Source organism: Triturus cristatus, chromosome 8 (genome assembly GCF_964204655.1).
Source record: "Triturus cristatus chromosome 8, aTriCri1.1, whole genome shotgun sequence".
In the NCBI taxonomy this organism is placed as follows: Eukaryota; Metazoa; Chordata; class Amphibia; order Caudata; family Salamandridae; genus Triturus; species Triturus cristatus.
Window position 1 is genome coordinate 373857387 of NC_140591.1, and position 26542 is coordinate 373883928.

The window sequence follows — 26542 nt, forward strand, 5'->3', positions numbered from 1 at the left end:
CCTGGACGAAACTCTGCAACTGAATCCTGGAACTTTGACGCTCTATTCAAGATTAGAGGACTGACGAAATCTCCCTTGGGGTCAAGGAGTAACTCCCCTGCTTGGCAGGCACCAACGAAGCAATTGCCGGTCTGCATCTCCGAAGCTCCCGACGGATTCTGAAGTATCTGCAGCCCAGGAAGAGGATTTCCAGACTTTTCAGAGGCTGACCTGAGTCCTCAGCAAATCTGAGACCCGCAGCCCTCGTGGGTAACGTGGAACCGGAACTCCTGGTCACCGTGCACATTTACAAGTGCATTGACTCCTCAGCGTCTCTTGAAGTCATGCTTTGGGTTACGTGTAGCCCAAGCCTGAGCACCATCTGCACTGAAGGTTGGGGGTCTACAATTCATGAGTGTTCCGTGAGCCCACTTCTTGCATTTCAGCTCGAGGCTCCTTCGCGATCCCTGGTCCGTTGACTGGTGGGTCCCTGTGAAGGCAACTTTGATTTTCCTTGGGCTTCCCTGGTAGCTCCAGACGTGCCTTGACTCCCCACCGTGTGGTGAGTCCCTCAGACCTTGCTGGTCTGCACCGAAGCATCTTTCTCCTTTCTGTGTGGGTTGCTGTTGCCAAGGCTTGTTGTGTCCAATCTGGGCACCGATGCTGCAGTACTCGACATCCTTCATGGGACAGCTCGAATCCAGCTCCTGGTCCTCGTGGCTGAAGAGTCAAGCTTCACCTCCTTCACCTGAAATCACCCGACATCGGTGGGCATACGCCTATCGTGCCCCTGGTCACTGGCTAGTGACCCAGACTCTGTCCCCTCTGCTTTCAGGTTCTTCTCATCTTCGATCCATGCTTGGATCTCTTCAGACACTTCGCATCTTACCGGCAGCAGCACTTCTTCGCCAGCTCCCATTGAAAACGACGACGCGACCCGACACCATTTGACACCTATGCACCCGGCTTCCCTGGGTGAGGTAACTCGAGTACTCCGGTGCTTCCCTGGGTGTTGACCCTAGAACTTCCCAAGTCCAAAAGGGTTTGGTCCTAGCTCATCTCTAAGTGTCCCTAATCTTTAAAAATCTAACCACAACTTTCCCTATAGAAGCCAACGGGAGCTTGCGGCTGTGTTCTCACACTGCACACGGCCCCCGTGGGTCCCCTGTGTCACTACCTTGGGTGGTTACTTGGGGTCCCAGCAATTCTACAGGCTCTAGGCCTTGTGTCTAGTTAAGTCGTGGTTCTTATACCACTATTTTAGTATATGGTTTGGCTCGCCCCTAGGGCCCAACATGTATTTGTGCTATTTTACTGTAATATTTGAAGTGTAACTTATGTGTTTGGACCTCTAGCCTCATAAAGAGACTAGTAGGGTGTGTTTTGAAATAAATACATATATTTTATATATATACCTGGTGTGGTTGCCTTTCATTTAGCCATTCAAGAGATGATAGACTGGTAAAACCAGCTGCTTTACATTCCTTCAAGACTTAGCCTGAAGGCTGCTCTCCATAGCTACCACTAGGATAGCTTTCAATAAAGGTTGTCTTTAACCTATCATCAATAAGGGATTGTTTGGACTGGTGCAAGGTGGCCACTATAACTAGTGGACAGCATATACCAGGCCAACTTCTCACAATCGCTACTTAAGCAAATTCTTCTTCTGATGAGATACTTCTAAAATCAGATTCCTCACCTTTAGAATAGATACCACAGCAGGGTCTGTGGAGTGGACTTAGACCAAAAGGTTTTGCAGGATCGAGCAGGTGAATGTCCTTCTCACCAGGCCTGGCTGGCACAGCAATAGTGCTTCATAAACACGTGCACTGACGCCCACGTAGCAGCCTGACACTTGTCCAGGACAGGCACTCCGTTTGCCAATGCAGTGGTAACAGCCTTAGCCCTGGTACAATGCTTTTTGGGAAAAGCATAGCAGATAATATTTCAGAGGAATACCTACCTTGCCAGAGTATTTTTCTGCAAAGCATTTCCTTTCTTCACTCTACAGAACTGCACAAATAGCTGATCGTCCTCTAGGTGGTCTTTGGTACGATTGAGGTGAAAGCTTAAAACTCTTTAGGGGTGCAACTGATGAAGCCTCTTCTCCTCTTTTGAGGGATGAGGCAGTGCAAATAATTCTGGGAGAGTGATGGATTGCTCAAGGGGGAAAGGAGTCTCAACATTCGACAAGGCCGTCCAAGTCTGGGCCAGTTTGTCTTGAAAAAAGATGGTGTAGGGCAGTTGTACCCAGGAGTTCACTCAAGCGACTAGCTGAAGTGATCGCCATGAGAAGACAGACTAATTTCAGAAGATGCAACATGCAACTGTGCATCATCTCAAATAAAGAACACATGAGAAATATCAAGACCAAGTCAAGGTCCCCTTGTGGTAAGATAAACGGTTTTGGAAGGGAACATGTGTATTTTAGCTTTAACAAACTGCATCACAACAGACAATTTAAACAAGGACGGTTGGTCGGGCAAATGCAAAAAACCCAAGGGCCCTCAGGATTGAAGGGGAATTATTTCCCCAACTTAAAATGCGCCACAGGGCATGTTTGCACACGTCACCTCAGGCCCCGTCCCCTCCCTTCCCCACTGTGTAAACGCGTCCTGTGGCCGTTTTAAGTTGGGAGATTAAATCCCCTTGAATCCTGAGGGTCCCTAGGAACCCACTAGGTACCTCCAGTAAGCGCCACAGAGGTGCGTTGCAGAGAGGTGTAAAAAGGGACATGGCCTCTTAACATCTCTCTGCAACGCAGCTCCCTGGCAAATACTTTTGAAAAGCCCCGGGGGGTGGCTTGGATCTCTTCAGACACTTCGCATCTTCCCGGCAGCAGCACTTCTTCGCCAGCTCCCATTGAAAACGACGACGCGACCCGACACCATTTGACACCTATGCACCCGGCTTCCCTGGGTGAGGTAACTCGAGTACTCCGGTGCTTCCGTGGGTGTTGACCCTAGAACTTCCCATCTCTAAGTGTCCCTAATCTTTAAAAATTAACCACAACTTTCTCCATAGAAGCCAACGGGAGCTTGCGGCTGTGTTCTCACACTGCACACGGCCCCCGTGGGTCCCCTGTGTCACTACCTTGGGTGGTTCCTTGGGGTCCCAGCGATTCTACAGGCTCTAGGCCTTGTGTCTAGTTAAGTCGTGGTTCTTATACCACTATTTTAGTATATGGTTTGGCTCGCCCCTAGGGCCCAACATGTATTTGTGCTATTTTACTGTAATATTTGAAGTGTAACTTATGTGTTTGGACCTCTAGCCTCATAAAGAGACTAGTAGGGTGTGTTTTGAAATAAATACATATATTTTATATATATACCTGGTGTGGTTGCCTTTCATTTAGCCATTCAAGAGATGATAGACTGGTAAAACCAGCTGCTTTACATTCCTTCAAGACTTAGCCTAAAGGCTGCTCTCCATAGCTACCACTAGGATAGCTTTCAATAAAGGTTGTCTTTAACCTATCATCAATAAGGGATTGTTTGGACTGGTGCAAGGTGGCCACTATAACTAGTGGACAGCATATACCAGGCCAACTTCTCACAATCGCTACTTAATCAAACAATCTTGCCCTCAGTACAACTTTTAATACAGCCCACAAAATCTCGCCGGAGGCCTTAAGCCTGTCATTATATGGCAAATTTTTTAAATAATATGCAGAATTTCAGCTCTATTTGCTGGACACAGATCCTTGCTAGAGACGTCAAGCTGGTACTGTATGGTAAATATTCTTTAATAGTATGTATAATAGTATGTGGCATTTGAGCTACATTTGCTGCACTTTATAATAGATAACTCCCTTAACGCCATTTCTGTCTCCAGGGGCTGACTCCAGGGTGTAATCTGAAACCGTTATTAGCCAAAGTCCGTGTTCAGCAATAACCTTGTCAGTTAATTCACTATGAGGAACATTGGTATTCATGAGCCTGTGTGCAGAGCTTGCAAAAATCTTTCCATACTGGATGCATGAAGAATCAAATATCAATCAATGGGCATGTCAAACAGGTTTTCTGCTGGAAATGTTGACCTTAAACTGGAAGCCAAGCTATCAGCTCCTGACCTGTCTAGCCTGACATACACTCATTCCTTGGTTGAAATCATTACCTTACATAATAAACTGTTCTGGAAATATTTTGATTTCCTTCAGGACTTTTAGTATGAATTGAGTCCGACCTTAATTAGCCACAAACTGATGCTAATGAAAACACCTCAATGCCCAGTCCACATTTTACAAATATATACCCTTGTTTGTTTATAAGGGGGTCTAGGGTTGATGCTGCGAGGAAATTGCTAAATAATAGTTCTACCCCACAGGATCTAGTGTCTGCCACTGAATGAACTTGAGTGTTATATTGGCCAGTCATAAACCTGAGTCACCTTTTCTCAAGTACTACTTGTATAAGCACTAGATCTGCTTTTGTCTCTCCAAGTCTAGCATATAGCCTTGATCATTTTGCTTGGGAAATCAAACATCAACAATTAAATACAATTATTGAATTTTTGCAAAAATATTTCACCGTCTCAAATCAACCTCATAGCAATATGGAAGAGTAATGCCTGAGAATAGACTACTAAAAAGGATAATTTAGGCAACTCAAGTTCGAAATAGACTTTGTGGCATGGAACATAAGAAGCAGCATGCTTCAGGTAAAATGTGTATACAGGACTCGAGACTAAGGGTCCTCCACTACTCTTTTTTCTATTATTATTTTTCGTTTCCATTGTTCTTTTTCTTGCTAATTTGTGGGATTCTGTTGGGGACTAGCGATATTGGGTTTGTTCTCACTGGAGTCTTGATATCATATATTCTGCTACTAGCATTACAGTAAGCGTATACACACTAGATCAACATATCTGTCAGATTTCGAAGTGCAAGGTGTGGGAAAGGTTGGGGCATTACCTGCTAAGTATGTTTCTATGAAGTTTTAGTTTCCCACTTAATGTGTAGTCCCTCCCCCTCATATGTGGCAACCAGCTGCCTGATACACCTTAAAATGGCTTGCAATAATAAGTTAACCTCGCCCCATATGTACCAAACTGAAATATAAATAGGCTCACTGACAAAATTAAAAGAGAAGCCAATTTGAAGTTTGCCAAAACACAGGACTCAGTCATTCTCCTTTTACAACATATAAACAAAGTGTAAATTCTTAGCCTGTTATTGTTTCTCCCCGGTGGATCCTGCTGGCCTGTCAAGAGGGTCTAGGGGAGTGGCACCACTAATAGGACCGTCTTCCTTATCTGTTGTTACAGACCAACTACACTGCAATCTCTGGGAACCTATATGGAAATCTTCTGACACCGATGAGTATTTATGCTTATCAACACTGACCATAGAGCAAATTAGCTCCTTCTTGACATTGGTCTTCCAGGGTACACCATTGATAGGTGGGGGCATCAATTTAGCCAATTCTATGGGCTTCAGGGATGTATAGCACAATTTCCATCCTAACCAGAACGAATTCACCTTCTATTCTTTTTTTTTTTTAAATGTTTTTATTTGTTTTTTGTAAGTTAAACTTGCAAACAAAGCAATCATCAATACACGATACATAGTGAGCACTGGGCAATAGCAGTTGGTACAATGCATAAGATACATCAACAGTTCCTTGGAAAGAATGCATGAGGTTAGGTTCCAGCAACGAATATATATACATGTAACGAAAGTAGCGTGCGTGTGGGTTGTCTACATGTATCAACAATGGGTCATAGCGCATAACTCACCTTCTATTCTTGCACACACAAGGCCGTCTCCAGGATCTACTACTTACTAGTGCTGTGGGCAGATCTCAGATTAAACCCACACGCATATGCAATGCTCTGGGTTCTCTCTAACCGCTTTCCTGTCAAACTCACATTGAAGTGTGAAGGGAAGGCAGGGGAGGGTGACTGGCGAATAAGCAGGTGGTGGTTAAATTAAGTTAACTCCAAGAGGTATATCGGAGTGTAGGGTGAACTCTACTTCGTAACAAACCAGGGCTCTGAGGCATCATCTCTCACCCTCTGTGAGGCTTCTATCAAAGGTAGATTTCAGAAGTAGATTGCTGGTTAGCATAGGCACAAACATGAAGAGGTTACACGCCTAAAACCCTCCTCATAGAACTAGTAACTCCTTACTTTATCTCACCAGTACTAGAGACACTGCAATAGATTGAATACAACAAGACTGCTAAAATAGACTTATCTAGACAGGTCCAAATCAGCTTAGCTCACCTAACAGAACCCAATGTGTCCATGGGTTAATAAGGTTGGTAAATTGCTGCATTGGGTGTTTAACAGCCACCCCTACGCACTAACGTCAGTTTCTTGCTCGACTTTTTCCACGCTCTTGGATGCAGAGGACAAAACAAATGCCAGGACCAGTGTGTAGATCTCAAATTTGGGACCTTTTAGATGGCAAAAAGAGGCAACTCCACAGTATGAGGTAGTGAGGCGTCTGCAGTTAGAGAGAGTATCCAATAGAAACATCATTACCAAACTTAAGCAGATTCTTCTTCTGATGGATACTTCTAAAATCAGATTCCTCACCTTTAGAATAGATACCACAGCAGGGTCTGTGCAGTGGACTTAGACCAAAATGTTTTGCAGGATCGAGCAGGTGAATGTCCTTCTCACCAGGCCTGGTTGGCACAGCAATAGTGCTTCATAAACACGTGCACTGACGCCCACGTCGCACCCTGACACATGTCCAGGACAGGCACTCCGTTTGCCAATGCAGTGGTAACAGCCTTAGCCCTGGTACAATGCTTTTTGGGAAAAGCGTAGCAGATAATATTTCAGAGGAATACCTACCTTGCCAGAGTATTTTTCTGCAAAGCATTTCCTTTCTTCACTCTACAGAACTGCACAAATAGCTGATCGTCCTCTAGGTGGTCTTTGGTACGATTGAGGTGAAAGCTTAAAACTCTTTAGGGGTGCAACTGATGTGGCCTCTTCTCCTCTTTCAAGGGATGAGGCAGCGCAAAGAAGTCTGGGAGAGTGATGGACTGCTCAAGGGGGAAAGGAGGAGTCAACATTCGACAAGGCCGTCCAAGTCTGGACCAGTTTGTCTTGAAAAAAGATGGTGTAGGGCAGTTGTACCCAGGAGTTCACTCAAGCGACTAGCTGAAGTGATCGCCATGAGAAGACAGACTAATTTCAGAAGATGCAACATGCAACTGTGCATCATCTCAAAGAAAGAACAGATGAGAAATGTCAAGACCAGGTAAGGTCCCCTTGTGGTATGATAAACGGTTTTGGAAGGGAACATGTGTATTTTATCTTTAACGAACTGCATCACAACAGACAATTTAAACAAGGACAGTTGGTCGGGCAAATGCAAAAAACCCAAAAGGGCAAAAAAACAATCTTTAATAGTGTCCGCTGGAAGTTCTTGCAGGGCCAAAGACAAAACAAACAATAAATCATCTGAAATTTTGGCTTGCAAAGGGTCTGTTTTGCAGAATCAACATCAGGCTACAAATCTGTTCCAGCGCCCAGCATAAATGGACTTTATAGGAGGATGTCATGCAGCAAGGATAATATCCACAACTTCAGGTGGTAGACTGAACACTGTCAACTGCAGCGACTCAATCTCCACACGGAGGCAGCAGGAGAGGCAACGGTGGAAGCATGTGCAGAAGTCCCGGGTCCACTCCAGCTGAAACGCCTCTCATAGCTTTTGTGGAAACGCCAACGAGCAAAGTTTTTGATCCTGTATGTTCTCAACAGTGGCGAAGGGATCTAGCCAGGGTTCACCCCTCTGTTGGAAGATTCCTTGTGCCACTTTGGAATGCAGCCACTATTCATGTTCTGCCAGAAGCCATAGGCCAGGATGTTCACTGCCAGACATGTGCCATGATATACTCAAGCTAACTCCAGAAGCACAGAGCCTCTTGGTGCAGGGCCAATGACTCCACTCTGTCCTGGTGTTGCAGTTCCCCATTGCTTTGGTATTGTGCGTCTGAACCAGCACCAGCTTCCCTTTGATGGAAAGCAGGAAGGCCTCTAGAAACAGAGCAATGGCCCACAGCTCCAACAGACCGACATGGAGATGGGGTTATGCCGGACACCAGAGTCCTCTGATCTACATCTCGCCCAGAAACCTCCCCAGCCTAGCATTGACGTATCTGTCACAACAGCCAGCTGTAGGTGAGGAAGAGAGATAGGTCTGCCGCTGGTCCAATTCCAGGTGAGCAACAACTACTGCAGATCGTGAGCAGTCACCTTCGAAACTTGGAAGTCATCTGACTGGGTGCCTTAGCGCTGGGCCCACTGGGACTTCAGATTCCACTGCAGAGCTGCATATGCTACCTGGTGTAACAAACTGCAGAAGGCTACCAAGTAGCCTCAGAGATGTTCTCACCGAGATCGAGTACAGAGGCTAATACATCAGGATCTTAGCCTGAATGTCTTTGACTCATTTCAACAGAGGGAAGGACTTGAACTGCACCATGTCCAAGACAGCTCCTATAAAATAAGATGCCTCTGCAGCAAAATCAGGTAAGACTTTGGTTCGGTGTCAGGAGGTTTGTCATCTTCTGGATCTTGTCTATGAGTGACTGTAGAGACAATTGTCGAGGCAGAGAAAAACTGGTATACTCAACTCAGACGATGGGAGTTGACCACTGCCATCACTTACGTGAACACCGAAAGTGCACTGATGTGGTGAATGTGGGCACTGGTGAATGTGAGCACTGCAAACTGAAAATGCTCCTGGCCTACCCTGAACCACAGGAAACCTCTGTGGGACTGCAGGACGGGTATATGAAAATACCTGCCCTGCAGTCCACCATCCAGTCCCCTGGATTCAGGGCATACAAAACGTGGGCCAGAGAGAACCTTTTGAATTTGGATTTCTGTAGCCATTCAGAGGGCGAAGATTAAAGACAGGCTGAAGCGGTCTATCCTTGAGCAAGAGGAAATAGCTAGAGTACCTCCTGCAATAGTTGGTCTGGAGTAGGAGAGAGGTGTGGTGGAGCAGAAAGAAACAGTAAGGCATAATCATGCTGAATGATCTGAAGAACCCATGTGTAGGATGTGATGGATCGTCACCATAGAATATAGTCTGAATTCTGCCTCCCACAGAGTGGCTGTGCACCAAGGGCAAGTTAAAGAGTCTCGGATGCTGGTGCCCCAGGTAAGAGGGTCTTGGAGGACTGAGGCCCGGGTAATTTGTGTGGTGCCTATGAGATTACGTTCCTAGGTCACGAAAGAACTGGGGTCACTGTAGAGGGGGCTGGGAAGGCTGGTGTTGCTTGTATGCCAAACCAATGGTAAAGTCTCTGAATTTCCTGAACTGGTGAAGAAATTGTCTGGCAGGGGTCGCAAGACCCAGGCAGCGTGCTGTGACTCTACTCTCCTTAAAGCGTTCTAGGGACAAATCAAATTTGCTGTCAAATAGATTTGAGCCACCGAAAGGCATACCCACAAGGAGGCCTTATACATCTCCTGAGAAACCTGTAGATCTCATCCATGTATGGCGATTGAGCAACACACTCATGCCAAATACCCATCCCAGACAATCAGTAGCATCAAGGCCAGCATGAATTACATATTTGGCCATCTCCTGACCATCTTGAATAGTTTGAGCAAAGGAACCCCTAAGTTCTTCCAGGACTGCTAGCAACATCTCGTTAGCCATGTGCCAAAGGGTGTGCATATATCACCCCAATAAACAAACAGTACTGACTAACCTCAATAACAAGCAAAGCGAGGAAAACATTTGTTTCATCAACCTCTTGGATTCCCTGTACGGTGAGGGCGATTTGGTGGCAGAGGGTGGTTGTAGGAAATGAATTGGGTGTTAACCTTGCTGGTGGCAACTTGGACCACTAGACTCTCTGGACTAGGATGGTGTGTAAGGAAATCAAGGTCGCTAGCCGCCAGCCTATTCTATTTGGCCATCTGTCAATTTACCAGTGGGCGCGAACAGGGTTTGGACCAAGTGCCCATTAAGTTATCAGTAAAGACTTCAATAAATGTAAACAGGGATATGATAAGGCTGGCCCAGGGTGCAAAACCTTAGTAAATTATTCTATCTAGACATAAGCTGGAGGCAGTTGTGGTACAGGACCGCAAGTACTTATCTAACTACAACAGCAAAGAAAGCAATCTCTTCCCTTGGGGCCCCCAGACGCAAATTCAACCATTTATCAGGGGATGCATCAAGCCTTCCTGTAAGCACATGTAAAGGCTGTCATCATCATAATGGGGGTAAATCATACCGATCATCGTCATCTCTAAGCGGTGGAAAGCTCGAGTCAGAGACAAAAAGACAGTGGTGCCTCTGAGATCACCTCTGTGGTAGTAGCAGGATAGGTTCAGACTGTATAGGGATGAGGTAAGCTACTGCAGATTTAGAGCATAACCACTGTTGGGGTCAGCCATCGGAGTTAGTACGGAATTATTCTAAGGCATCCGACCTAGTGTCAATGAAGGAAAGATGGACATGGGTCAGTACTCAGCCTTTTTCGGGTCCACAGGGTTCAGACTGCACCAAGGATGGATCTACCAACGGTATTCCAACAAGGAGCTCCTATGGATCTTTGGCGTGCACTAGAGAGAGTGCTGGTTGAGTACCAAAGATATGCAGCATGGCCGCCTTAAACATCTCAACCTGCTGATGCATAGTCGATGGCATGGGGAGCTCAGGCACATCGGGATCAATTGCGGAATCGGCTCCGCAATCAGAGGTCCGAAGCAAAATCGATTGCCACCTTGACGGCCTCCTGACTTCTCTTCTGAAAGAGTGGTGGGATGGGGTCAAGTTTCTGCTTTGCTTTCTTATCCTTCCGCTTTGACTTTCCGAAAGACTTCCAGTCGTGAAGATGACCTCTTGTAGAAGCTGGTCCGAAGCTGGTCAGAGCCTTAAAATTGGAGAGGGAGCACATGACTTCTTCCCAGGTTTGGCGAGATACAGATCTGCTTGGCAGCCCTGGGTCACCTTCCAGTGCATGAAGATGCACTCATTGTACAATTTGAAGCTGTGCCTTGAACCAAAGAACCAAAGACAGATCTCAACGAATCCATGACTGGCATATGCTTTCGGTAGTCACAGTATTGTTTGTAGCCCATTGTTTAAGGAGGGTATTTCATTCCCTTGGACAGTGGATTTTGTTTTCAGGGTCATCAAAAACTGACAAAGGTGGAAGTGGGGTTCCAGATCCACATTTGAATGTGCAGAAAGAAAGAAACAGATGTCAGTGGATGTAGGTGTCGTGCTTTTATGTGGGTCTGTTCAGTTACTTCAGGGGTGGAACGAAACCTGCACAGAACCCCAAGGTGCCACCTATGGAGTAAGGAAGCACTGCTAGAGAAAAGTTTCCAGGCCCAGTCTGAAGCCTGAGGAATATGCTTAACGAACCAGTAGTAAGAAGTATCCATCAGAAGTATTAATTTAATACATGCTGCTGTCTTATTATTTTTGCGATGGTTTCAGACAGCAGCATCTGGATTTTCATGAATCTGTAAACATGATCTTCATGGTCTGCCATGCTCCCTTTTGCACATACTTTAAGCACAGAATGACATCCTTCAACTGGTAGATATATACACACACACACAAAAAAATATTTATAGTGTGCAAGTAAAAAAATAAATAAAAACAAGCTTTAACAAATATACAACTCACCTCAGCTGGCCAGACAGATGGTTGGGAGTCATCCAATTTCTTAGATTTTTCTAGTTTGGCATACTTTTCAACCTAATAGTACAACAAGAGACAGCAAATAAAATATTAGTCAAATTAGAATGAGATGCACAGAATTCTAACAAAATAGCTCAAATTGCTATACAAAGGAGGCATGTATCAACAGTCTTTTGGAGTACGCCATGTGGAGACCTAGCCTTTATCTATGTACACTGCGAGAAATATGGCATTGCTGCGTGCATGTATGTATGTGCAGGAATTTACTATGAGCGTAAAAGCAAAATTTACCTTTCTTGGTGATGAAATAATGAGAAAAGATTAGCCACTGTTTAAACTTGTTTGTAGCAATCATTCTGTAGCCAGGTTGTTATTCTAATCAGCTCCTCAAGTCAAGTCTTTCTTCCTGTGCACCCAGCTCCTGCTTGCCAAATGTTAAATTCTTAAAGGTTTCTGAACTACACCTAGCTAGGCATTCGTATTTCTCACATTTTGTATAATAAGCACATTCTATAGTGCACATTAACCGGAGTGTGCAATGTTCCACTATACATGGCAGCAAATATAAATTGGTCTCTAATAAGAATGTTTTCAGGTTGGTCCTTAAGAATAAGAGTAAGTAAGATAAATAAAAAACAAATCCATACAAAACAACTTTTATATGTTTTATAAATTTCAGTAAATCATGTTTTGACCATGTGAACAGAAATCTTCTTTGAAAAGATTTGGCAAGCTTGCACATTTTGTACAATTTTCTATGTGCCATACAGCTGCTATATACAAACTACATACAAAAACCTGAACATAAGTCAAGCTTGGCATCAACCAGACGCTTTAGGACAACATTTATTAGCAGAGATGCCTCAAAACAAGTCTGTATCATTGCTATAACACTCTTAAACTCATACATCTCTGATCCGAATCTCCCTCTAGACGCTGCCCACCATGAATTGTCCTTCAGCATATTTAATCTTTACAGTATGCCGATGATTATGTTTTTTCAACCCAATAGTGGCCGTCCTCCAGAAGCTGCTAAATGTATACAACAATGTAAAGCAAATGAAATGGTCGTAAATTTTATAAAAACAAACACTGTCATCTATGGGAGGAAAATAACAAAAAATGAAGCTTGGCACCAAGGAGAACAGCACCTTGTCAAACACAATAAATACATATCTAGGAGTATGGCTAGATGACCGAGATAGTCACTTACTCCGGTTGAGATAACTAAAACCAAAAATCTTCTCCGTACTCTTTGGCTCTCAAGGTCTACTCCGAAAGACCAGAAACCTGTCACTTATATCAATTTCAAAGCAAAGTTTATTACCACCTTTGCATACAGAACAGAAGCATTCCCAGAAAAAGGTGGTCCATTCTTTATCACCACTCAAAGCAAAGCACATAATTCGTTAATCAGACTCCCACAAAACCAGTGCAGATAATAATTGAACTTAATTTAATGGGACCAACAAATGTCACTAAAATGAGCGTTTCTAAAATGTGTGTATACACTGAAAAATGCACCAAAGCACTACTATTGGAGAGTAAATTAAACAGCCTGGTTACAAAGAAAAATTCTTGGTCTACCACCCTCACCACAGTCCTCTGTCTCAAAGGAACTGAAGATCTATGGGAAACGAATCAGTCACATGGCCTCTATGAAACTGTTGAACAAACTTGCAACAAATATTTCATTGTCAACAGACAGACATAACTTCAACAAAAGAAGTCATACGTGACTAGTAAAGACAATCAACCACAAGCCTATTCTCGGGTGAAGCTTTCAAAGCCTACTACAACATTAGAATTATGCAGATTCACACTGGGCTTTTTCTGAGAGCAGAAAATGGTTAAGAAATCCTTTTAACTAGTTAGGTATCTGGTCTTGTCATCATGCAGTCATCTATTGCCTGCTGGGCAAGCAACCTCATCTAGTTATCAGGTTCATCAAATACATAGAATTTTCAGAAAGACCGTTAGCAAGGAAATAAAGCACCGGACCTAGCACCTTTTGATTGAATACTTTATTCGATAGCAATGTCTCATAAAAGTAAATACAATACAACATACATAGAACCATAAAATTAATAAAAAGACATAGAAATATGCATAGTTTTCTTAAAAAAGCTAAAAATACATTAAAAAAAAATGGAAACATAAAGGGCTCAGATAAAAACAGACATCCTAAGGCACAGCAAGGGAGAGCACATCAAATGTAGAGAGGGTATTTCATTTAGTGGAAAATTGCATAGAATTACAACCCAGAGCTACTTAGTTCGATAAGCTTAGTTCGTATTTGCCATGCTTTCCCAAGATATTTTGCCACCCCACAGATTACCAATAGGGATGTGGTATCCGTTGTTAGGATACGGAGGGCCACAGACGACTGCCTAGTTCCCAGACCTCTACAAACTGGGCTCAGCCAACGTTTTCTGGGCGTCTTATATGCTTTGCAGGCGAACAGGAAGTGGCCCAATGATTCAGTAGGGTTAGAGCATCCCGGGCAAGTTGTGTGGTGGGTTTTATGGTTTTTCCAGCCTATTGTAAAAGCGTTCAGTGGTAAAGTACCTAGCCTCATTTTAAAAAACAAAACTCTATCCCTTGGTGAGGAGATAAAGTCAAAAAATGGTTCCCACTTTGGTGTTGGCTTACAAATCAGAAATGTTTCAGTTAGGGGGCCCAGCTTGGGGTTTTTCAAGACCGCTGCATCTATATTTGCCCAGTATAGTTTCTTGATGATGTCTTTTTGCGGAGGCTTCTGCAAGAGCCATTCTTCTTCTAGCCCCAAGCTGAGTACCAAGTCCCTTAGGTTTTTTAACCATGATATTACACCAACACCGTTTAACGCAATGAGTTCGTCAAGGACCGCGGCATAATTACTAAGTTCCGGGGTCCTTCTAAGACGAACCCAAAATAATAGAGGGCGAAGCCCAAGGATATCTTTAATAGAATGGCGTCCCAAATCGTAAAATAAAGGTTTAAGAGGGGTGGAAAGTGGAAGGCCCACAAGCTCTCTCAAAAATGTATGTTCTGCTGTGACTAAACTAATGACTCTTTCAAACCCCCATAATTCAGAGCCGTAAGAAGCAGCAGACAATGCCTTACCCTCGTATACTACTAGCGCCGGGCTAATAGGTTTAGTAGAGGATAGACGGTGGTCTTTAGAAATTGCTCCTGTAACTCTTTTAAAATTTAAAGACATCTTAGTGATGTGGGAGTCCCATTTCATTTTGGAATTAATCCTGACCCCTAAGTAGTCAAATGCATCAACCTCCTCGAGCGGGGTGCCGTTTAGTGCGATATTGATTTTCTTGTGTTTTTTATTTCCAGTCAGTACCATCAATTTGGTCTTAGTGGTGTTAACAGTAAGACCACGATTATCGCAAAAGGCACCAAACCTATCAAGCAGTTTCTGGAGGCCCATAGGAGTTTTGGACATGAGGAGCGTGTCATCTGAAAAGAGGAGGGTAGGAGTTTTTTCCCCCGCCAGGGATGGTGCATCCGCTGAGACCTCCCTCAAATGGTCTGCCACCTCATTAATAAAGAGGGAGAACAGGGTCGGAGCCATCACACATCCCTGGCGGACCCCCCTCTGGACAGGAATTCGATCAGTCAATTGACCTTCGGATCCCCATCTAATTCTTGCGTATGTACCATCATGCAACCTTTTAATAAACTCCAAAAGATATCGTGGTAGCCCCATTTCATGTAAGACCTGCCACAATTTAACCCGAGGAACAAGGTCGAATGCAGTTTTGAGGTCAATGAAGGCCAAGTATAAAGATCCCCCACCAATCAGAACGGTCTTCCAATAGCACCTTTTGTGCCTCCCACCCACTCTCTTGTCTTTTAGACAAGCACGTTAAGGAAGGAACAATGAATCACCATCTGTAGGACATACAAACGTGGGTTTCGCTTGCATTACAGTCTGGTGGTGGAGTCGCATAAATAAACCTTGCAGAATGTTCAATAAACGCAACAAACCTTTGTGCACTTTATTTTAATAGGCCTAACTACCATAAAACATTATATATCCGTCATTCTACCCTGTTGTCATAAAACACTTCATTTAGACAATTTTATGAAAATGACTATATGTAGCCTATTCTTTGATTGTTTTCATCTTAATATGGTCTACTGTCCACCCTTTTTTGCCAATGTATTTTAACTAATTAATTATATGAAAGTGTCTACACACAGCCTACTTCATGGTTGTTTGTATTCAATATGTACCATTTTGTATACTCCCTAAAAAGACTGATATTGATCCTGAAATGTTACCTTTTTATGAAACGTTTTACAATTGCTGTGCCTTTTAATTATTTAATGCATCAGAAAACATTATTGTAATTAAATGAAAGTACAAGTTACTTACCTTCGGTAACGATGTATCTGGTAGAGACGATTCTAGCTGCAGATTCTTTAACGTAGAATTATCCCCAGGCGTGAGACTGGATTCGGAAAATCTTTGCCACAGCATCTCTGTGTGCCGGGGCGGTACCACGCGACCCCATCCTGACGTCGTCAGCGGACGTGACATCAGCGAGGTCACATAAGTCCTACCCCGGTGCGCTGACCTCAGTTTTCTTCGGAGAACTTTTCCGCGCCACAACGCGGAGCCATCAGCATGACAAAGGTCGGTCCGATGATCCAGAAGCGAAGAGGGAGGAACCTCATAGAAGGAGAGAAAGAGAGAAAGAGAGCGAGAAAGAGAGCAAGAGAAGAAGAGAGAAAGAGAGCAAGAGAAGAAGAGAGAAAGAGAGCAAGAGAAGAAGAGAGAAAGAGAGCAAGAAAGAGAGCAAGAGAAGAAGAGAGAAAGAGAGCGAGAAAGAGAGCAATAGAAGAGAGCGAGAAAGAGAGCGAGAAAGAGAGCGAGAGAGAAAGCGAGAGAGAAAGCGAGAGAGAAAGCGAGAGCGAGAGACCGACCGACCGACCGACCGACCCAAGCAGTATACTGGAACGCCAGGAAAACGCGAGGAACCTGAGAAGGTATCCATGCCCGCCTAGCTTAAAACAGGGCTATACAATAGCCAACAAATACCCCACCTAGGGTATGAATCGTCCCTGAACAAAAACAGGGAAACACCTCTTAGGGAAACCCGCAGCAGAGGTCAAGAACATAAAAGACCTGTGGGATCACCACAGACGGCTTACCATGCAGCCAAACACCTCTTAGGGAAACCCGCAGCAGAGGCCAAGAACCGAAAAGACCTATGGAAAACACCACAGACGGCTTACTAACCAGCCAAAAAAGACAGAAAGGGTCAAACCAGAGGACCTATACAGCTACACTTAACAGCAAAAAACACACACCACAAGCTGAAGGGCTGAACCAGCAGCCAAAAGAATAGAGGGGCCATCTGAAAGACCCTGAAGGCATGCAAAGCCGCACACAGCACACAAAGGGCCAACCGAACCCCAAGGTCCCAAGGAGAAAGGAGGGATAACGCCTCCCATAAAGCGCCGGAGGGCCGAGCATACGGAGGGGGAGGGGGACGGAGCCCCGCAAGGAGTCTCTGAATAGCTGAGTCCGCGTGGGTGTGAAACAACAGAGTTCCATCAAAAGGTAAATCCACAAGACGCTCCCGAACATTCTCTGGAAAGACACCATCTCGCAGCCAAGCATGGCGGCGGAGGGCCACAGAACTCGCCATAGCACGGCCGAGGGAATCAGAGACGTCCAAGGCCGAACGGAGAATGAAAGTAGCTAACTCCCGACCATCCCGCACATGGTGCCGCAGATCAGCGAGGGCATCCTCTTGGGAGGCGCGAGACAGAAGGGACTCAGCGGAATCCCACAGATCGGATATAGCCCTGGCCAACACACAAAGAGTGTTGAGTGCACGCAGAGCAGCGCTAGTGGAGGCGAAAATGTTACGCCCCCAGGAGTCCAGCCACCGAGCCTCCCGTGACGGCGGAAGCAGCACTGAAGGCAAGGAAGGAAACGCAGCCCGGAGGACAGGGCCCTGGGCCGAGGGGTGGGAAAAAAAGAGAAAGTGTATCGTGCGGAGCAGGAGGGTGAAGGAGCGGTTGAGACACCGGATCCCCCGTGGCAGGGTGCCCCCAGACCCCCAGAAGAGTTATGGAGCGACGCTTCAATGGGAGAAGCGGCTCCCCTCCACCAGAGCCCTGGTGGAGAACCTCTAACAAGTGGTCCATAGGGAGTGGGGCAACCGCATTGCCCATCTGCAGAATGCCAGTTGCCGTGGAAATGACCCAGACAAAGGCCACACTCGCCTCCGTAGGGCATCGTGGGGGGGAAAGCAACTCCTCCGTGGGCGAAGGCTGCAAACTAAGACGCCTGTCCCCGTGCCCCGCTGGAGGGAGAAGAGCCCAGCCCCTGAGGGATGGGAAACCCACGGACGAGTGGGGAACCTGAGGGGTCTCTGGAGAGGGCGGAGAAGCCTGCGGGGCAGACAACTGCAAAGAACGGAAGAGCGGGTCCGGGGGCTGTGGACATGGAGACAGCATAGTACCCGCCCTGGAATCCGCCGGAGAAAAGGCCACGACGTGGAGCCCAGTCTCCGGTGAAGAGGAGACGAGGAGATGACAACCCTCCGGAGAGGAAGGGACATCCGGAGAGGAGTCGACAATCCGACATCCGGACGGCGCCGGGGAGTCCACCACAGGCACCGATGAGTCCTCGACCGGCACCTTAGTGTCCACCAGCGGCGCCGGGTCGACCTCCACCACCACGTGCCGCATCGGAAAGGGGGGCGGGGCTGTAGCCGAAGCAGCCAATGAACGGTGCCGAAAAGGCACCGGCTCGACCCTCGATGAGGCAGCCGCCTGCGCCGAGGATCGAGAAGGGCCCGGGAAAGCGTCCTGGGTCTCGGCCGCCGCCCGCGCTGGGGAGGAAAGCCGTTGACGCCGGAGAGGCATCAGCGTGGCCTCCGGAAAGACAGCTGCCTGCCCAGAGGACCAAGGGGAACTTTGGGGCAAGCCCTGAGTCCGGGTGACCTCCTGCGACACCGCAGGGAACCCCGCGGGGCTTTGCGGCGAGACCAGGACGCCATGGGCCGAGGAGGTGAACCCCAAAGGGCCACACCTCGAGGGCACCACACCTCCAACACCTGAAGCCGAACGCGTTCGCCTCCGGCGAGTCCGCAGAAGGCCCCGCACACGGCGAGGAATCTACAGACATCACAGGAAGAGGAGGAGGGCTCAAGGAAGCCTGCAGAGCCGTAGCATAGGCTTTCATCTGGGCCCACTTCGCCCCAACGCCAGGAAACGGCGGATAGGGGTGCGATGGACGAGGGCGCACATCCCGGGAGGGACCGGTGCCCTCTGCCAAAGAAGGACAGGGCCTCAATGGCAAGCTGCAAGACTTACCTGTGGGCGAACGACGCCCATGGGGCTTCGGCGAAGGACGATGCCGCAGTCGGAAACGGCAGCCCCTGGACCCGTCCGAGGTAGGAGACGGATGCTGCCAGGACACCGATCTGGACAAGCGGGCCGACAGCAACTTCATCCGGCACTCCCGCTGGGACTTTGGTTTGAGATGCTGGCAAGCCTCGCAGTCCATAGAGTCATGGTGCTCGCCCAAGCACCACATGCAAATAGTGTGAGGGTCCGTCGCCAACATCTGACGTGCACAAGAAGCGCACGTCTTGCAGTCCGAAGGCATGGTACACTGTTCCCAACTCAAGACGCTAAAAAGGCCCAAAACCAGGCCAAGGAGCACACTCCGGATCCGCGTTGCACACGGAAAAGAAGGAAACTGACGTCAGCGCGCCGGGGTGGGACTTATGTGACCTCGCTGACGTCATGTTAATGGACGACGTCAGGGCGGGGTAGCATGGTACCGCCCCCGGCACGCAGAGATGCTGTGGCAAAGATTTTATGGATCCAGTCTCACGCCTGGGGATAATTCTATGTTAAGGAATCTGCGGCTTGTAGTCTCTATCAGATATAAAATATTACTAAACAAAAGGTCTAAGTTATCTACTGAGTTAGGTGCAAAAGAAGCCCGATTAACAGTTCCAATGTCATCAATTCAAGTAGTGGGCAAAGCTATCTACATAATATTTTAAAAGATAGGGATCTGCTTTAATTATAAAAAGCGATGCTTCAGCTCCATAGACAAAAGGCAATCTGTTAGTGCTTGACCTCAACGGCAGAAAGGCAGATGATTTTAATGTGGGCAAATACATAGAACCACATTTAAAAAACAGAACACAGATTCCCCAGGGAACAGGAACAGACACATACACACATCACTGTGTGGTTATAGTCAGGTGAGATTTTCCACAGTGAGTGTCTTTTTTGTTTTGCCAAAAACATTTGTTCCGTTTGAAGAACCTTCATAAAACCTTCCAAAACAAAGTTAATTTACCTCACCTCTTTTCTGAAAAGTTTGAGTAATCTGTTAAGTGGCAAAAAAAGGAGGCGTTGGATGGGGGTGGGAGGGCGGTCCTTACTTTACTTTGTTAATGCCCATAGGAAACTTCTGACTTAGTGACAGAAAACAACCAGCTGAACGGAATTACAGCAAATTTGGCAAAATGTCAGAATGTCACTAAGAGAGCATACTTTTCAATATTTCATGTAAATGCATTGAGCAGTTTTTGAGAAACTTGCATTTTCTGAGGTGCTTAAGGTGGTCATTAAGGAGACAGAAAAAAACAAAGCAGAGGACTCTGGAATGTTCTGAAATGGTTTAAAAAACTAGTATACAGGCAGGGCAGGGATATCCTGAAAGTAGGTTGTCTCAGGATCGTTTTTAATGTATTCAACTAAACTACGGAGGTTTGTCAAAAGGGCCACATACAAGGTGTCTTTTCAGTGGCAAATGCATACCTGTCAACCTCTTGACTTAAAATAGCGGGTCACGTGAAGTCTTTAAGGGCTAAATCCCATTAGGGAAAACAGAAGATTGTCCAGTCACATTTCTTTAGGGGGGTGAGGGGTGACGTGGCCCCAATCCCCGGGTTGAATAATCACCTTTCTTTAGCCCCATAGCCATGCAGAATGCCAATCTTCAGACTTGTGGTCTGGATGTATAGGCTGAAGGAGTTGCCTAAACCATTTAAGCATGGCTTTAGTTCTTACTGTTCTAAATATTTTGCCAGTTTAAGTTCTGGTTTGTAATGACCAGTGACTACTGTTGTCACTTTAGGCGGCTAGGCATGCGCCGCCACCTGAAAATGATGACAAAGGCCAGTAGCTTCCTAGAAGGAGGCACCTGAAATTTAAGGTGTACTTGTACCTACAATAGGAGCCAAAGGAACCAACTGGGCCGATGTAGGAAGCTGGCTCTGTATATGCTATACCAAAATGAGGTATAGTGTGCACAGAGTCCAGTGGAACTCCAAAGGTAGGCAGCGGTAAAAGTAGATAGCACCTTACTCTCTATCTGTAGTAGTGTGGGCGAGCAGTAAGGCTTTATCAGAGGGTATTGTTAATCATTTGTTGTACACACTCAATCAGCAATTGATATCACACACTCAAAGACTGAACTTGGACCTATTTGATTTGTATAAAATATGTTTTAGTTGTATTCATTTCCTAGAACCAAGCAAGCCTGGCACAGGTAAGTGTATTTGAAAATTTTCAAGGCAGGTTGAACAATACAAGCAAGCTGAAAGAAAATGACTTTGTTACAGGTTTGTAAATGATTTCAATACATTGGAAATTACTGTTAAATTACCTTACAGATTACTTTATGGATTATTAGGTCTCGCCTAGCTATTGCGTTTACGCAATCGCTATGCGAGACTCTAGTAAGAGGGGCATTTCAAAGTGCTCCCAAAAGTGGATTGCATGGCGAGCACGCGCACAATCACGTGCCGCCATGCAATCCGTTTGGGGAAGCGTTTCAGCCCACTGGCGCGTGCACGTGTAGCCACAGCCTCGGCATCATACTTCAAAGGGTCCGCTCCCCCTCCTGGAATGTGCTTCCCCGCCCCCGCCTCAGCATGCCGAGAGATTGTTTCCTCATGGCGCCTCTCACAACTGTCCCTCCCCCACCACATGGAGGGATTAATAATTTTTTATGAGAATTACCGATGTTAAGCCTATGCCGAGGCTCGTTCCCAAGCAGCCCGTCACTTGTATTTTTGTTAACGCGATCATTCTTTTTACCATTGCTTGCTTCATAAATGCTCCGTTTTTGTATCTCGTGTTTATAAGTTAGTGAGCCCAATTTCCAATTTAAATATTCTATTATTGTATTAGGCTCCAAAGTCACCAGCGGCTGCACTCTGTTATCGAACCAACTACCGGAAAGCCCTTCCGTTCCATCAAGGTTGCTCCGGAAGTGATGGTACCTCGACCTGCTGAACATGATGGCGGCCGCGGTATAGCTCGGCAGAGGATGTAAACAAAATATATTTATAGGCTTGGATTACCTCCGTCATGAAGCAAGTGGCTTCAGGGGCAGTAGAATCCGAACAAGCAGTCTGGGTCCGCTGCTCACCGCCCGACCTACATTGAGGAGGCGGACGCTTCAACCAGCGCTGCAGAGAGGTAGGCTCTACTACCCCTGTCACCACACATTTAAACAAAGTTATTTAAACAATCAAAGTCAATTCACGTAGAGGGGACTCTGATTGCACAGACTCCTGCCATATTTGAAGCACAGTCCCAGGGAAAGCATGCTGTCCCTGCACAGCTGTGGTATTAACATCTCTACCACATGTCCATACTTATTTTCTGAACTCTACCATCTTACTCTTCTTATCAGGTGTTCGCTTTGGTATGCTCCGCACAGCCCCAGTATGCGCCAGCCTAGATGCAGACGTTCCTGCAGATGGTTTGGAATCAGTCGGAGGGCAGTGGCAATGCTTCACATCGGTATGTAGCCACAGCTATCCTTTGAGCTCCAACTCAGGTAGTTTCTTAGATAGCACTTCTTTCATACGCTATTTTTAAAATCCAAAATCATTTTCTTAACTTTTTTCCTTCCTGTAAGATGTGTTTTGGTCATTCGCTACGTTCGGCGTTCTATTATTAATGTTGCTTTAGTACCGAGCACATAAAGTTTTTTTTATAGTGTAAGTAAAGGGTAGAGTGGTGAATTTTGCAATATCACTTCTCAATACTCTTCACGTGTGAGCAGACAATATAAAACGGCCTGTTTCGTTTCTGAGTTTTCATTCTATAATTCTCTCCTCTAAACAGACCCTCGACCCCTTCCCCGGATTTTGCAGCACCCAAATTGGGATTTTGAGGCTCAAAGTTGATTTATTTTGCGGCAGCTTTTCAATATTTTATTTTACCAGTGTTCCTTGATTGTCAAAACCTCACTGTCTCCTACCATTAATTTACCCTGCCATCACCATCTTCAGCCATCACATATCTGCCAACTGCCTTCTCTGGTATTCTCTTCCTCTGCTACCATACTCCTGTTGCTTTTTTTCTCAACAATTTTGTGTCCCCTCCCCTCCTCTTTCGTGGCCCTTCCCTCCCTCTCACCTTCCTCTGCCATCATCCTCTCACTCCCTTTGCCGTTGCCATGCTCGTTGAACTCTGTTATACAACTTTGTAAGTCCAAGTAAGCCCTTATATACTGAATAATTTTACACGTTTTGTGGCAGTCTTTCTTATGCTGCATGCAGCTTGTCTTCTGCTGTGTGCAATACATTTCATTTTCTAAACTTTGGTAGACTTTGTGTGATGCTATTTGAAATCCTGACATATATTCACAGTGCTTTCTTTTGCGGGTTGGACCCTCCTAGAACTATAAATAAATGCACAATAGTATTCCTCAGCCTGCCAACCAGGATTCAGATCTGTGCCCTCCGGATACACAAACCTTTTTTGAAGTCATTGCATTACCAATTGAGCTTTCCTAGCAGAGCCGTGTATTTGCCACATTTAAGCGTAACTCACATTTATTTATCATTTAATACGTGTGCCTGACATGGTATATGCAGTTACTTGTAGGTAATAGGCCAACCAAATAGTTCCTGAATATGGCAAGATCAATTGCAAGTTGAGAGAATAACGCTTCCTCTTATTATGTAATTTGCGCTTTCTCATAACCTCATATTTATGCTAGGATACCCTGCTTCTTCATGTGTGTACACATAAGAAGGCAACATACATATACTGCTGCAAATTACTGATTATAGTCTATTATTAGCGAGAAAAGGGTAAACATTTTAGCAGCTGAGAGTGTTATCTATGCACGGTAAAATGAGAGAAACAAAAGCACCACAAAAATGTGTGCAAGATTAGATGTGTGTTACATATCAGCGAATTACTGAAATATGCTGAATAGATAAGAAGAGAAGTCCTGAGTCATCATGTTTTGCCACTGATAATTTAGCAAGGAGTAGGGGGGTCGACCATGCCCCTTCCTTTAGACTCTGCTACTCTAAAGACAGGTGCAATGCCTCCATAAATATGAAAGTGCTGCATGGGCGCTAGTAAATACAAGCATTTGCAATGCAATAGGTCTCGCATTTATGCGAGTTTAAGCTATTAGCATTGTAATGACAAAGCCTTTTATTTATGTTTTAGAAACCAAAACCTAAATAAAAGGAATTGTCATTTACAATGCCAATATTTCAAACTTGCGTAAATGCGAGACCTATTGCATTGCAAATGCTTGTTTTTCTTATCAGTGTGATATGCCTAGATATCACACTGGGACATTTCCTAGAGAAAAGGTAGGTAAAGCAGTTTTTAGTTATTTGCAGTTTTTCAAGTTTTCATACAAAACCAACTCCAACTATTTTCAAGGAAAAACAGTCAATGTATTCCTATGGAAAAAATGTGGTTATCGGTTAACAGGCAAGTACTGGTTGTGCAAGTTGGCATTCTGGGGTTAGAAACAGGGTTTCCCCCAGGATCAAGGATGCACTAAAAGCAACCTCAGGGGCACTAGAGCGGCTGGGTGCAGAGTGCTGAGGTCCAATGTTATCCAATGGGGGATAGGAGACCTCTGGTTGGTGGCTGCTCACGAGCAGGCCATAGGATTGTGGGAGCAAAGTTCCTGGTGTTAGGCTTAGGGCAAAGGGAAATCCGTGTTAGCACCCAAAGTACACCCACAGCAGCTCAGGGGCGGCTGGGTGTAGGATGCTGTTTTGGTATCGGGTGTCCTGTTATTTTTAAAGGGATTCTCCGGTTGCAACAAAGACTGCAGGCTCGAGGACGAAGATCTTCTGAAGGTGACCACAGGTTGGAGAGGAAACAACTTACCTGCCGGGACACCGTCTGTTGGGCCACCCAGGCCGTGGGACTTCAGGTGCAGGGGTGTTTTTAGGTGTCAGGTTTTCCTAACCAGCTCCGGTCGCGGCCGGGGGGATCCTCCAGAAACCGGCTGCAGGCTTCGCTGGGAGATTCGAGGCAGGTCAGAGATCACCAGATCTCAGGTCAGGATTGGCGGGGAGACCTCCTCTTGGTGTTGGGCCACTCGAACTCTGGCCCTGGGCATCGGGTGAAGACTCACGGATTTGGCCAGAGCAAGTCTGTGGGAGAGAAAATCCGATGCTCACGGGAGACCGAGTCTTTTCTGTGGAAGGCAGGGCAGGTCCTCTGGGTTCTTGAGGTTGCTGGCTGCAGGACACACCAGGATTTCACTTCTGCAGGTTCGAGGTGGGGACAGGCCGGTAGGGCTGAGGCCAAGTCAGTGGGCGTCCTCCTCTTAGCTTCAGCATGGCTCTTTGGTTCTTCTTCTTTTCTTCTTGGTCGGTTCTTGTCTCGGGAGGCAAGGTTCAGGGTGGCCCCTAAATACTCAATTTAGGGGTGTTACAGGTAGGTAAAGATTGGGTCCAAAGGGTCCCTTCCTTGGGGTGGGTAACCCCCTCTTATGCCACCCTCCAGTGGAAGGGGGGCATATGCCTCACTCTAGTTGGCTGGGTCCCCCAATCTGCAAATGGTGGGGACTGAGAGTTGTGCTTCACCTCGCCTCCCCCACCTGAGGGGTGGGGTTGGAAAAGCTGGGCACACCTCCCTTGGTTTTCCCACCGATTCTTCCACCCAAAGTGGGGGTCAGAACCAGTGGGAGCCAGTTGCTGGAAGCAGCAAAAGGCCAGGGGAAGCTCAGAAAGGCGGCAAGCCTTTGAAGCTTCCCCTTCCTGGACCCTGCTCATACTGGGGTAGGAGGCTTGGCACCTCGTCCCAGGATGTGCATTGCTTCAGACCCCCGAGAGCATCAAGCTCTCGACCCAGGGGTTCAGAAACATGTCTGGTGGTGGCAGCTGGCGAGCAGACACTCAGCCTGGACACTAGTGTTAGGTCGTTTTTCTGGGGCCATCTCTAAGATGCCCTCTGTCTGCATTTTTCATTAAAATCCCACACTCGTATCAGTGTGGATTTAATGTGCTGAGAAGTTTGATACCAAACTTCCTAGTTTTCAGTAAAGCCATTATAGTACCGTGGTGTTCATAGAGAGAAACTCCCATCACCATATACTCTAAATGGCATTACTGCACTTACAATGTCTAAGAATTGACTTAGACACTGTAGGGGTACAGGGCTTATGCACCTGTACCCTCACCACTGGTATAGTGCACCCAGCTAGAGGGGTGGCTGACGTATGCCAGGGCAGTGGGTTGTAGGCATGGCACACAGGTGTGTGTGCCATGTCGACTCTTAACTTTGTCCTGCATCAAAACACACAGCCTGCAAAGGCAGTGTGTGTGTGTGTGTAAAGGTACAGGGCCTCTAAAGGTGGTACAATAAGTGCTACAACCCTTAGAGGCCTTCCCTGGCCACAGTGCCCTTGGAACATGTGGTACTATTTACAAGGGACTGACCAGTGGCCAAAGAGTGCCAATTGGTTTTGTTTTCAATGCAGTTTTAGGGAACGAACATAGGCCCTGGGTACCTGTTTGGCAGGAACCCAGGGCACATCAGTCAAAGCACATCAGCAGTTTAGCAAAATGTGGGTGCAACCAAGCAAAAAGAGGGCACTTTCTTACAGCCCTTAATTTAGCCCTTGACCCTTAGGGAGCATAAGTGACTAGACAACACAGC

At 46.1% G+C, this 26542-nt stretch overlaps 1 protein-coding gene across 4 annotated transcripts in view; it reads right to left on the reverse strand.

Moving 5' to 3' along the window:
- Positions 1–26542, reverse strand: part of SUPT20H (SPT20 homolog, SAGA complex component) — a 393294-nt gene that overhangs the window by 203858 nt on the left and 162894 nt on the right. For all 4 annotated transcript variants that reach the window (XM_085621731.1, XM_085621733.1, XM_085621730.1 and 1 more), the window contains one exon: positions 11603–11674. In XM_085621731.1, the coding sequence (XP_085477857.1) occupies positions 11603–11674 (72 nt within the window). The remainder of the gene's footprint in view (positions 1–11602; positions 11675–26542) is intronic.